The following is a 14,271-nucleotide window of genomic DNA, read 5'->3' on the forward strand; positions in this document are numbered from 1 at the left end:
ATCTGAATTTCACATATACGCTCATGGGGTCTGAACTGGCGGTGACCGACCAGGAGAGAGACCTCGGGGTTGTAGTGGACAGCACGATGAAAATGTCGACCCAGTGTGCGGCAGCTGTGAAAAAGGCAAATTCCATGCTAGCAATAATTAGGAAAGGTATTGAAAATAAAACAGCCGATATCATAATGCCATTGTATAAATCTATGGTGCGGCCGCATTTGGAATACTGTGTACAGTTCTGGTCGCCTCATCTCAAAAAGGATATTATAGAGTTGGAAAAGGTTCAGAAGAGGGCAACCAGAATGATCAAGGGGATGGAGCGACTCCCTTACGAGGAAAGGTTGCAGCATTTGGGGCTTTTTAGTTTAGAGAAAAGGCGGGTCAGAGGAGACATGATAGAAGTGTATAAAATTATGCATGGCATTGAGAAAGTGGATAGAGAAAAGTTCTTCTCCCTCTCTCATAATACTAGAACTCGTGGACATTCAAAGAAGCTGAATGTTGGAAGATTCAGGACAGACAAAAGGAAGTACTTCTTTACTCAGCGCATAGTTAAACTATGGAATTTGCTCCCACAAGATGCAGTAATGGCCACCAGCTTGGATGGCTTTAAAAGAAGATTAGACAAATTCATGGAGGACAGGGCTATCAATGGCTACTAGCCATGATGGCTGTGCTCTGCCACCCTAGTCAGAGGCAGCATGCTTCTGAAAACCAGTTGCCGGAAGCCTCAGGAGGGGAGAGTGTTCTTGCACTCGGGTCCTGCTTGCAGGCTTCCCCCAGGCACCTGGTTGGCCACTGTGAGAACAGGATGCTGGACTAGATGGGCCACTGGCCTGATCCAGCAGGCTCTTCTTATGTTCTTATGTTCTTAAGTGTGTATGTGTGTGTAAGAATGATGATGACTTAATACTCATGTAAAATGCTCATTTCACTTACTTATTAGATATCAGTGAGAAGAGTTCTAGCATTTCTTATTCCAAAAATGTTAGATTTGCACATGAAATGACTGAATCTTTTGGGAATTTCATTCACATAATTCTTCACCTGTGGTTAGGAACAGTTTTACTACCTTGTCTGCTATTGCATAAAATAGGCCTCATAGCCATGTGTGGATGCTAAAGTACAGTGGATTCTGGCACAGTAGGATGTCTCACTGCCCTCCACAGGAATCCACCACTTGGCCAATATTCAGCTGTATTCAACCAGCATGGCCCTCAAAGGCCCCACTAATATCTTCATCTGCCATGTAGATCAGCAGAGGAATGGCATGGGTTAAACTGAGGATGCCATTTATGGAATTTGTAAGGATATTAGATATGCTGTATGGGTGTACTTTGCCTCTCTCCATAACACTTTGTTTTTTTTTTTTTTCAATAATTTTTATTCAGATTTTCATAAAACATACAAGACAAAATCATAGAACATTCAAAGACAAAAAACAAAATCAAAAATAGTTAAACAAAAAGAAAAAAAGAAAAAAAAAAAACAAAAATAAAAAATAAAGAGTAAAATATTGACTTCCCATTTGTCAAAGATCAAATCAGTTATAAGTCTATAATATATAACAATCCTGTCTCTTAAGTCATATTATAAAATCACTTTCCTCCAGTAGTTATCTTACTTAATCATCAAATCTCATAAACATTACTTTATTCTTTCCACAAAAAGTCAAAGAGAGGTTTCAATTCTTTAAGAAATATATCTATCAATTTTTTTTTCCAGATAAGCATATCGATTAATCCATCTCATTACTAATTATGATAATCTTATTGTCATAACCATAGTCAAAATAAACATTTCAATTAATCCATCACATCAGAATCTGTTAGGTTCAGTAATTTCAGTAGCCATTGTTCTATTATCCCTATTAGTTCCATTTTCCATCTTCCATCTTCAGTAGTCTTGTTAAGTCCAGTAATTTCAGTATCCAATCTTCCATTATCAGTATTCCATAATAATCTTGCTGTCAAAGCCATAGTCATATAGTAAGAGTCTGATAGGAATTACCTCTATCCCAAATATTTTCTTGCCATCCATTCTGAATAGGTTGCTGAAATACTGCTGTAAAATCATATCTCTGTTCTTTTTTTCAAAATACACTGGGTCATCTCTTGAAAGTTTTTCCATTGTCACATGGCTGCAGTTAATTCCATAGATTTTCTCTATATTGGGCTCCATCACATCATTCCAGTCCAGAAGATTATCCATGCCATTGATAACTTTATCTCTAGAATCTTCATTAATTTCTTCAGAGATAACATTGAGTTCCAAACAATAGATTTTATTTCTAAAGTCCATAGACTCCAAATCTTGTTCCTGTTCCACGTTTGTTCCAATCTCCGGGATCTCCTCTCTCACAGGGACCCCTGTTCCAGTCTCCAGGGTCTCCTCTCTCACAGGGACCCCTGTTCCAGTCTCCAGGGTCTCCTCTCTCACAAGGACCCCTATGTCTTTAATCTCCTGTGTCTCCAAACAATAGATTTTGTTTCTAAAGTCCATAGACTCCAAATCTTTTTCCTGTTCCACGTTTGTTCCAATCTCCGGGGTCTCCTCTCTCACAGGGACCCCTTCCAGGGTCACCTCTCTCACAGGGACCCCTATATCTTTAATCTCCTGCTTCATTTTACTCAATTCAATTTTCAGCTCCTTACAACCCTGTCGCAGGTTTTGTTTCGTTATCTCAATCTCATCCATTATTTTCTGAAACATAGTTATTTCCAGCTTCTCAGCCACTTTCTTAATTGCCATTTTAAAAGAAAAATATAGGAAAACCACTTCTTATTTCAGCAACAATTGGGTTAATACTCCAAACTTGGTGACATCACAGTATAAACAGAGCAGACAGCCTTATCTCTCCATGCTTAAGTAAACAAAATGCAGTTCCCAGGATCGAAACAATTAATGGCGGTCGTCAGGAAACAGATTCGTCAAAATAAAATAGACCAAAAAGAGAGTAGTCTCAGACAATATAATATTCTTCAAAATAAAAATCTGGAATAGAAATCCCTCTTCTGTGTATATCTTTAGAATGCAAATCCAGGACAGCTTTTTGCAACAAAAACAGAGATAAGCTATTAATTAGTGAGTAGCAGAGAGAAGTTATGGCTCCCCAGTGAGATGTCAAAAACCGATCAATCTGGCAAATCTCTTTTAAACAGCAACAATTTAAGTCAAGTAAAAGAAAAATATAGAAAGAAGGGTGCTTGCCTGTTAGTGCGTTCTCTCTTAGAAGATAAGATGAACGTTCGCTTTATCAGATAGAGCTTGTTGTTGAAAATCCGTCCCACCTTCGTCGGCTGGACCTCGTCCCATAAATTAATGAGATCTGGTCGTCCCAACAAAAATAGGCTTTGAGGTTAATCTCTTCGTTTCTCCCTACCCGGGAGAAGTTTAATCAGTCAAAAAAAAAAAAAATCTGACTGATATATCTGAATAAGCTTCTTTTGAGGCAGGAGCCCGTCTCAAAAGCAGGCACAGGCTAAGTCACCCTTCCCGGAAGTCCTCTCCATAACACTTTGTGTAGATGCACCCAAGGTAACCCACTGCCTTTCCCTCAACTATATGATTCACTTATTTTGCTTCATAAGTGCAGCTGTTTCGGGCAACAAATTGGCTTGCCCCAGCCGTGATACAACAGCTAAAATAAGTAAACGTAAAGCTCTGGCTCAAATTTAATAACCTGTACAGATATTTCAGCTGAGTGTGAACAGTCCAACTGAGAATCATTTTTTAAAAAACACCAACATAAAACAGGCATAAACAGATCCAACAAAAGCAATTATTTACAGGCTCAGAGACACAGTAAAACCAATTAGGAGGACAGATATTAAAAACTGATTCCATCTTTAAAATGTTGGTGGGCCATAAAGAGATGAAGGCGCAAGGAAGCCTTTAGAAGCTAACCTTGTATCTTAAGCTATCAATTCTCCAGTTAATTATCTGATAATCACCACTGCATTCATCTGCAAAATAAATACCCCATGTAAATTTAAATCTGCATGTAAACAGAGTCAGAGTTAATTAACACAACAATATACCCAGCCATCTGAGTATTCCGGCAACTGCCCTGGTCATTAATGAGAAGAGTCTATTACCATTTGGTACTCTCTGATTGAAATATCCTAGTCTAATGCATTCATACCAAAGGAGAAATTATCACTGCCATGATCCAAGGAGCAAGTCGGTCAATGATCAAGTAACTCAAGCAAATGTAGGTCTTTCCTTAATGAGGTGTGAGTGTACCCTTAACCACCCAAGCACTTATACTCTTGGTTAATTTTAAACCTGTGCTTACGTCTACATTTACTTCAATGTGATTTAATGATATCCTTAAATATGTTGATATAATTCTCTGTGCTAAGGCAAAGGGGAGTTTCCCTGTGCCTTTGACACTCTTAGAATAAGACTAAGACGTTCTAATATAAGGATTAGTAACTAGGGCTCTCATGGCCAGATATGGCCCCCTGAAGAGCACCAGTTGGCCTCCCAATTGCCAACCCAAAGGCAAGAGAGATCAGTAGATAACGTAGAGGCAGCTGAGGCAGTGGGACTCCCTGGTAGTTTAGGGTCTGGTATTAGAAGTCTGGTCTGCTCTCTCCACCCCGCATCTCCTTTGGAAAGTGACTCTCCATAGAACTCATTGCTGACAAAAGGCTTTAAGGCTGGAGCAGCCAGTTGTGTGTCCCCCCCCCCAAGGATTTGCATCACAAAAAAGGCACCAATTTGCATATGGTAAGTTATATGTACAGATGCAAATTTGGAAACAATTACTATAATTTAAATAGAAATACATTACATTTCACTGTAGTGAAAGATCAGTTTTTTGTGTGCACGATAAGGAAAGTGATGGAAAAAACACAGTGTGGGCCAATACTTGCTTTAACTCAACGTCATCTAACCTGCTGGCAAAGAAATCAGAATCAATGCTCATCATCTGCGTAGCCAACGTCATCTAATCTCCCTGCAAACAAATGAGAATGAATGCTCAACAAACAGGTCATCTGGAACCTTGGGTGTTGGGGCAGCACCTTGCTAACATCAGTCCCTCTGAGAACTATCCTGTAAGGTCCTCAGCTTTGCCCAGGCATCGAACACACACCTTATTCCTGGATAATCCTGCCTCTGAATTCCTGCCTCTCAGAACTTTATCTGACTCATTAAGCCCCTAAACCAGTGGCTGAACGGTATCTGACTTGTATCCGTTTGCAATTTAAAATAGACACTTGCTTTAGATCAAAGCAGCAGCAGCAACAGCGGGAAGAGAAATTAGAATCTCACGGCATTTCCCTTCCATTTCATTGCCACTGTGCCTCTCACTCATTAGCAAGAGAATGAAATCAGCTACAGTTCAGGCTGTCGCTGCCTTTTATCCTGCGGCCTCCGCCTGACATATTATTGCCACATTTAACACCGATTGGTCATGGCTCTTCTCTTCCAAATTGGACAGTGCTCTACACACTGATCTTAAAGCCCCATCAGATGAACACAAAGCAGGGTTGCCATGGCCCCCACTCCCCTTGGGTGTCTTTCCCTCCTTCCCTTGTTATTACCAGTTCATTTTCACATGCTTCCTCCCCCCCCCCAAAGTAAAATAAGGGAACGCTTTCACCCTGACTGTGATGTTTTATGCTGGATTGACAGCCCCAGAGACTACAGCTCTGTTTTTTTCCTTTTTTCTCTTCATCTGCACAAATGCATAGCTTTTTTTTGCTGTTCTGCCTTGCCACTGACTTGCAGGAATCCCCATTGACTGCAAACAATTCTGGATCTCTCTCTCAGTGATCCATTTAGTCCAGGATCTTTCAGGTAATACAGTGCTGATAAAGAAGATCATCCAAGATCTTGGAATAATACTTCTGAAACAAACTGCTGTCCATCAGAAGCAGAATGCCCATACTGGATTCTGCTCTCATATAGTAGAATAAGTAAGGCCTGCAACAAAATGTTGCAGTGAATCATCACTTCCTAACAGCCAGCCTAAGCTGTTAGGAGCTCAAAGAGGACATTACTTATACACACACACTTTTTTCTTTTCCAACTGATAATCATAGTTTTATTTATATTTATTTTAGCGTAATATTTATAAAGCATCAACTCATGGTGATGTATAATACAAATATTTAAAACTTCATAAAATTATTAAGTTGCAAAATACACAACAAATGATCAACACTAAGTCAAATTAATTCTCCAGAAACTCTTGGCAAAACACACATTTTCAGCAGGGGATGAAATATCAGAATTGTAGGCACCTGCCTGATTTCAATAGGATCAATGTTCCAAAGTACTGACACCACTGTGCTAAAAGCCTTGATTCGCATAAAAACTAAGCCATAGGTACTGAGCATGCTTGTTCTCATCGGACTACTTGAGGATTCTTTTTTGCCCACGGTATTTACTGCTGCAAACCTCGGTACTGGAGCATGTTGATGCCTCCCCTCTTGTTCTCAGTGGCCCTATTTTGGCTTCCTTTCTGTCAGCAGCACTCACTACTGCCTGAGTTTGGTTTTAAGAGCAGGAGTGGGAAAGTATTGGCCCTCCAGATGATGCTGAACTACAACTCCCATCAGCCCTAAGCAAACATGGTGAATGGCCAGGACAGAGTTGTCATTTAGCAACATCTGGAGGATCAAAGGTTCCTCACACCTGTGTTAGAAAGAGTGATTCCTACTTGGAAGAAGAGTGCTGAATCCTATGGCAGATAGAGGAATTGTCATCTTAAAATGGCATTTAAAAAGACAGAGACCTATGACACAAACTCGCATAAAATTTGAATATCCTAATATATAGAGATGGGAATTTAGGTCGCTGATAGGGTTGCTGGGTCATAAGCATCCCAAACCCTGAGATTTCAGGGGTGGGCCCTACTGATGTCATGGGGGTGAGCCCTGATGATGTCATGGGGACAGCCCCAGTGATTTCATTAAGCATGATACATTAAGCATCACCACAGTTGCTTGGAGCATACCACTCAAAAAGAATTTCTCTGATTGGAAATTAAGATAGAAATCTTAACTAAACGTGTTCCAAGGTCCAGCTAAAGCAAACCCCAATGTATTCAATGGGGCGTACTCAAACAGGGAAGCGTGCACAGAACTGCAGCCTCAAGTGTTAAGGAACTTCATTGACCCAACCCAAAATTCAGAATCATGCTACTTTAAACTGTTTTGCAACTTTTAAATACTTGTTTAATGGCTATTGGATTTTAAATGGATTTATTTCTAGTTGTGAGCTGCCTTGGTTTCCAGTTGGCAACCCTACCTCACAGTGTTATTGGAAAGACACACACTGGAAATATAAAAATACATATACTCCATATAGTAGTTTATTGTTAAAACCAATTGGTCATTGCAGAACATTTTTAAAAAATCAGTATTAGTTTCCTACAAAATAAAAGCAGTGACACCTAGGTAAGCCCTGCCTAATTGCTTTAAAAATAGGATTGGAGAGGGAGAGAAAAATTTAGAACACAAACACAATCCTTTGCTATGTTCACTCAGAAGTCCCATTGATTTACAGCACAATCCTAACCATGCCTACTAAAAGTAAGTCCTATTGAATTCAGTGGGGTTTACCCCACTATGTGGGATTAGCATTGCAGCTTTACTGCCAGAAAAGTGAGCATAGGATTAAAGTTTCATATTGGGAAGATTTTCAAAACAGCCTATGAATTAGACAAATAAACTGCCCTCTTCAACAGCCCAAAAATTTAAACTTGTTTGACTCCTCATAATTATAAAAGTATAACACACTGTAATGGCGTCATAAGCTGCATGTACACTTTTTAAATGTCTGTTCAAAACTTATTTGAAAGATGAAATGTATAATATGATATTCTTGCAAGTAATTTAAAAAACCTTGCATGTACATTTTTATTATAATCATAACTGAAATTATTTACAGTAAACAATTGCCTGCCAAGATCCTGCTGTGATTTTTTGTTCCTACTGCACACACAGAGAAAGGGATTTTTGCTACTGATGAAAGCTATAAACTTTTTCAATTTATGAGATTTTCAGACAAGCAGGAAAAGACAATAGTTTTCTGAACTTGCAAGTGGTTCTAGCTATTGCGTGGAGGTCAACACATCCCTTGTCCATCACAACCCTGACTTACTTATTGGATACAAACCTGAAAGGGTCGGGTTAGAGTAGCCAGCTACGAGCTCATTTAACAGAAGTTGGGGGCCTGACTTTTGGTGGCAACCCTGGTCTCTGATGAAATTAAGATGATGGGTGGTCGGGGTCTCACCAGCTCTCTGCTTTGCAGATAATGAGCAGTCCTGTGAACAAAATAAAATAAATATTAACTTTTTTTTAAAAAAATGGGGAGAATGGGCTAGAAATCTGGGGGTCATTGAAAACCACCTAGGCCTTGGACCCTCAGGGCCTTCCCCTAACAATGCCCCTCCCTGCTACTATGCATGTTTTTTGTATTCTCTGACATTGATTTGTTGATTGTCCTTGGGACTAGTCTCAAGGTTGTGTTCCCTCCTGCAAAGTGGGCAAATGTCTTCTAAATGCTCCATTCTTTAGTAATATGTCTCGTGTGCATGAAAGAGATTAAGAAGGAGTATTTGTGTCTCTCTGCTAAGCCTTGTTTAAAAAGCCACAGTGAACCACCTTAAATCTGAACTTCATAGAATTGTGAAGGTTCAGCAGAGAATGGAATTAAAAATTGGAGAAAAAGGCAGCAGGAATGTAAATGCTAAATGTCTTTAAATTTAATGTTGAAATACACTAATCATATTATTGCTTTATTATGTATTTTTATGAAAGGTTAAAAGTGCCTCTTTGCATGGCTAAAACGTAGCTTTTGGAGTTCATTCCTCACCAGTGAAAATCCCATTAAAAGAATCACTGCGGCAAGAGATCGTTATGTAAGCTACCAGAGAGGGCAAGAGAGTTCACATCACACTATTTGTAAGCATGTTCTAGAATGTTGAATGAAGTCTCTTGCTGCTAATTTGCAAAATCCAAAAGTGTCCGAAGAAGAAAAAGCTGAAAACAAAAACAGCAAAGAGAACAGTGATAGCCTCCAGTACCAATATCCTCTACTCATTTTGATAATGGCTGGAAATTGGACTCAACTGCGAGTTTCTAGATTTAATATGTGCCCATCTGGAAGCAGAGAAATGGCCTGAAGAATAAAGGCTGCATAATTCCAGATCAGCATTGGGCAAAAAGGCTGATATCCACAGAGTCTGGAATGCTAGTGACAACGTACCTGCAAGAGAAAAAAGAAACCTGTTTGAAACAATGTTCAGAGCTTGGAAGATTACTTTTAAAAAGTAATAAATTACAGTTACAGTTACATGGCCAAACAAAGTAGTAATTACTGTTACAATTACAATTGTTCTGAAAGTAACTGAATACTTTACTTTTCCTCCGAAGTAATCACTACAATTACATTTCAGTTACTTTTGAAAAAAGCCTACAAGGTGCTGGCCTTGGCTGCTGCACATGTAAGTAGCCTAAAACAACATTAAAAATAAACATACACATACAGAGGTAGTAGAATAATTATTTTTATTCATAAGATAGCAATGGTGGTCTCTCTGCTGGTAAGAGTGGTGGGAAGGGAGGCTGAGGCCACTACTCAGATCTTTGCACGCCAAACCAAGTGCAACCCCCCCCACTCAGCCAGCCAGCATAATCTCTCTCACTTAACCACCTCCCAGACCCTGCCCTGTCACCAACTAAGGAACACTCACTCAAGCAAACATTTTCCCCTGAGATGCGAAAAAGTTAAAATACTGCAAATGCAGCACAGTAGCCAGAGAGGGTGGTGGAGGCCACTTTGTGTGCCAAGTGCAAACACAGTATTCTCTCTCTCTCTCTCTCTCTCTCTCTCTCTCTCTCTCTCTCACACACACACACACACACACACACACACACACACACACACACACACACACACACACACACACACACACACACACACACACACACTATCATCTTTCACCTCCACAGTTCTTTATCTCCATTCTGCTGCTGCCTCCTCCTCCTTTATCCATGTTCTTGACCTCCAGATCCTTTTTCCCTCCACTCCATTCTTCACCACCACTATCCATTTTGTAAAATAATTGTTTTCTCCACTCCACCCCGTCTCACTCTCCGCCGCCTCCTGCATCGCCTCCTACTCATCCACAGAGCATGAGGAAAGAGCAATACTGCACAGAAGCCCAATTTGAGACACATGATTTTCATCCACAAATCAGAGGGGCAGAAGACTTCCCCTGCCCCCCCTCAAGTAATGCCCAAAAGTAATTCTGGAAACGTTACAATTACTCCACAAAAGTAGTAAAATTACTCTTAGTTCTATTACAATCAAAATGTAAAGGAATTACCCACTCGTTACTCGAAAAAGTAATGAATTACAAGTAATTCGTTACTTCTAACTAGTTACTTCCAAGCTCTGACAATGTTTGACGTATGTTTCTATGCCCAGAAAAATGTCACTGTACAGCATAAAGCTTTTTATGAAATATGGCAAAAGACAACAGAATGACTCCATAATATGCTATGGCTAATAGCAAAAACATGGTATATGCCTTTACCATTGTGATATTCTTCATTATTTTATTTATTTATTTGTTAGATTTATATCCCGCCCTTCCTCCTAGTAGGAGCCCAGGGTGGCAAGATGATATGATGAAGGTTCCAATTCAAGAAAGATCCAGGAGAAATTTCACAACCATGCTGGCTAGGGTTGTAGTCCAAAACATCTGGAGAGTATCAGGTTGACAAAGGCTGCCCCAGAGAAACCCTAATGGCCAGAGCATATAAAATGGTCCTACCACAAAAGAAAATATTTCAGAACAAAACCCACCATGTGCCTGAGGTTAAAAAACAAGAGGCAAATCACAGACATATAGCAAAGCAGAATAGCAGAACACTACTCCTGTGGACAGGGCTGGCGCTAGAGGGTGGCCAGGTTGGGTACTGGCCAAGGGCCCTTGAAGGGCCCCTCCTTAGGGTGGGTGGGTACCGCTTCCTTCCGTGATTGGGTAGGTGGGGGGGCATGCGCCGGGGCCCAGCTGGTGCGCAAGGGCCTTGGCATGCCTGGTGCTGGCCCTGCCTATGGAAAGGATTTTTTAAAAATAAACCTGTAGAAGATGTGTTAAGAAGCATGGCAAAGTTGAGGGATGCTCAGCAATTTGAGAAAGAAATAATTTTGCACAAATATGCACTGCTGAGAGAAAATAACCTGAGAAAATTTCATAAAATGCAGGAAAAAGGGAAAATAAGCTAGGGAAAACTTGTGCCATCACTCACAAGGCTCTAAACGTCTGCACCGTCTTTTTTTTTTAAACAACTTCTGCCTGAGACATTCAACCAGTCAGGGACCATCTTGATGAAACTGCATCACCAGTCAAATTTGGCTTCATGATACTACAAAGCAAACCTGAGATGACTATGTTATGATGTCACAAAGTTAAACCAGAATGAGCCAGCACTTCATGTCCTGCCTTTGAATGAGTGGACATTTTGCAGTTATTCATCCAGGCAATTGCTATAGTGGGCAGTGTAAATTTTGCAGGGGACAATGTTTTTTATGAAAATGCCCCCCCTTTGTGTTGGCTCAGCTCTACATATTATTGACTAAATTACTGATTATTCATAATAAATCAGAGTGCAAAATCCAATAAAAAGCATTCTTTTTTATTCTTGTGAGTTAAGATTTAAATGCCTATTTTTGCAAAGAAATGGAATTCAAGAGTTATGTAGTTTGTTGGATTCACAGGGGTGGGATAAGACAGAAGTGACAATTTGGGAGGACCTCAAATGGATGCTACAGAGAACAGAAAAGCAATCCATAACCATGGCTACTTTAACTGCCTGAAGAAAAGAGTCATTTGCATTCCACGTGACATCAAATGGCTCTATCCACTCTTCAGGGAACAGTCAGTCCTCTTCATTAGCCTTGAGACGATGGATTACTTCCTCTGCAGCATTGCTACTACTTTTGTCACTGAATTTGAAGTGGGCTGGTGCCACCACCTCAAGCTCTTCACCAGATGTCTTGCTTTCTCCCAGATTCAGTTTTTTCTTCTGAACATGTTTCTTTTTAAAGTGCAAGAAGAGGAAAATAGCCATCAGGATAAGGAACAGAACCAGAGGGTAGAATAAAATGAAATGGAAAAGTGATGGAGAAGAACAGATCTGGGAAGAATTGGTTGATGCTGAAAAAAAAGAAAAAGAAAAAAACCATGACTGCTTATCTTTAATTTTCTACATCTGTTCAGGCTGCAAAAAGGTTGAATACATTTAAAAAATACACAGTCTTCATTAGCACCCATTCTAATAGATATTCAAGCAAGGCATCTGTGACTGAATATTTATATTCAGATCATGTGCATAATAGGTGGGACAGGTTGCCACCTTTTCATTCTTGGAATGTGTCTGCACTGCAGTTTTAACACCATTTTATAATTTGCCATTACAGTAGGCCCCCGCTTTTTGGCATTCCGCTTTTCGGTGTTCCGCTAATATGGCGGCTTTCAATTAGAGTAAGGCCCCACTCATATGGTGCTTGTTCCGCTTTTATGGCATTTTTTGGGCATTGGGCACCATTTTATTGACAGAGTTCTGCTTTTTAGTGGTTTTCGCTTTTCGACGGGGGTCTGGAACATAACCCGCCATATGAGTGGGGCCCTACTGTATCTGCCAACATGCCCTTATGCCATTTTTATAAGCCTGGTAAAAACCTATGCAAGATCATAAATGGACACATAAACCACTATCAGAGCATTTCAGCCTCCCAAGACACTACATACCAGATCTTAAAGTCACCATGTTACAATAAAAATCTGAACTGGAATTCATTAACAAATTTGATACCATGGTACTTGGACTCAGTAGAAACTGCAAGTAGCTAGAGAAAATAATTATCCCTCTTTACTTATACTATTCATTTTGATATGTCTATTCATCATCAGTGGATGTTAGCTGGCAGTGAGTGGTTCTTAACACTAATTGGATCATGCTGTCATAATTTGACACACCTATTGCTATATCTTGCATTGCTTGTTCTTATGGCCTCACTTTATAACAGCAGCAGAAAAAAAAATTCTAGCTCTGTTAGTGGCAGCTGGTGCCTATTGGGACTGGTGGGACGGAAGACAGGGCACCCCACAGTGGGTGGAGCCAGAGCCAATCATAGGCAGAGGCAGAGCCAATCACAGGCAGGCAGAGTAAATCAATTCTAGTTTTGCCCATATTGACCTTCTTGCTAAATTCTACAAGGATAGCAGTGCTAAAACAAAGGAAGAGGAAACTGGCAGTCAGTGCCATCCCCTAGACCAGTTGCAAGTAAGAAAGCAAGTGGGAGGGGGCTGGCAGAGGACAGACTAAGGTTAGTGGGGCAGCACCCTATTTGCCCTAATGGACCAGCCACCACTGCTTTCTGTACTTAGGATTTACACACCTATTGCCTACTCACTAAGATGACCACTTACAGGGGTTACTAATGTGGTGCCAGGAGGCACTAATGCACCCTCAGATGCCTTCTGTGGTGCCCAGAGGATCTCTTCCCCCCAAAAAACAAAATTAGGCTTAAAAGAAGCATTCAGTGGTGATCACTTGTGACCGATACCACATTCACACTACATATTTATTCCACTATTATTCCACTTTAAACAGCTCTGGTTTCCCCCAAAGAATCCTGGGAAGTGTAGTTTGTGAAGGAAGCTGAGAGCAATTAGGAGACTCCTGTTCTCCTGACAGAGCTCCAGCGGCCAGAGTGCTTTAACAGTCACACTTTCTTCCCACAGAATTCTGGGAATTGGAGCTCTCCTAACGGTCTCCTAACAACTCAACACCCTTCACAAACTACAATTCCCATGATTCTTTGAGGGAAGCCATGACTGTTTAAAGTGGAATAATAGTGGAATAAATGTATAGTGTGAATGTGGTCCAAGTAAGATTGTCTCCAAAATATTGGAAGACGCCTGTGTGTGAATTTGTTTTATGTGGGAAGATCAGTGCACAACGATCAATACACCATCTTGACAGAAAAAGCCTTTGATCGAATGGCATGGATACCACGATGATTGGAAGTCTTTTATCTGCTGCAGCCTTCATCCACCTTCACAGCCGTTGTAACATACACATTGTTATCCTCCACCTGGTCTGCCATTGAGGACATTCTTGGATCGTTCTTTGTCTGGTTCCTCTCCCTTGACCTTACCACCATGGGTAACCCTGCTGGGAGTACATGACTCCTGATGGCATTTCTTACAGGGTTTATTAGAAAACACAAGCCCAC

General features: G+C 40.5%; 1 protein-coding gene across 2 annotated transcripts in view; it reads right to left on the bottom strand.

The window, feature by feature from the left end:
* Positions 1-11,673: 11,673 nt before the first annotated feature.
* The window catches only part of LOC133385924 (immunoglobulin superfamily member 2-like), a 29,325-nt gene continuing 26,727 nt past the window's right edge, over positions 11,674-14,271 (bottom strand). For both annotated transcript variants that reach the window (XM_061629508.1, XM_061629510.1), the window contains one exon: positions 11,674-12,187. In XM_061629508.1, coding sequence (XP_061485492.1) covers positions 11,910-12,187 — 278 coding nt within the window. In that variant the 3' untranslated portion in view covers positions 11,674-11,909. The remainder of the gene's footprint in view (positions 12,188-14,271) is intronic.

This window comes from Rhineura floridana, chromosome 5 (assembly GCF_030035675.1).
Source record: "Rhineura floridana isolate rRhiFlo1 chromosome 5, rRhiFlo1.hap2, whole genome shotgun sequence".
NCBI lineage: Eukaryota > Metazoa > Chordata > Lepidosauria > Squamata > Rhineuridae > Rhineura > Rhineura floridana.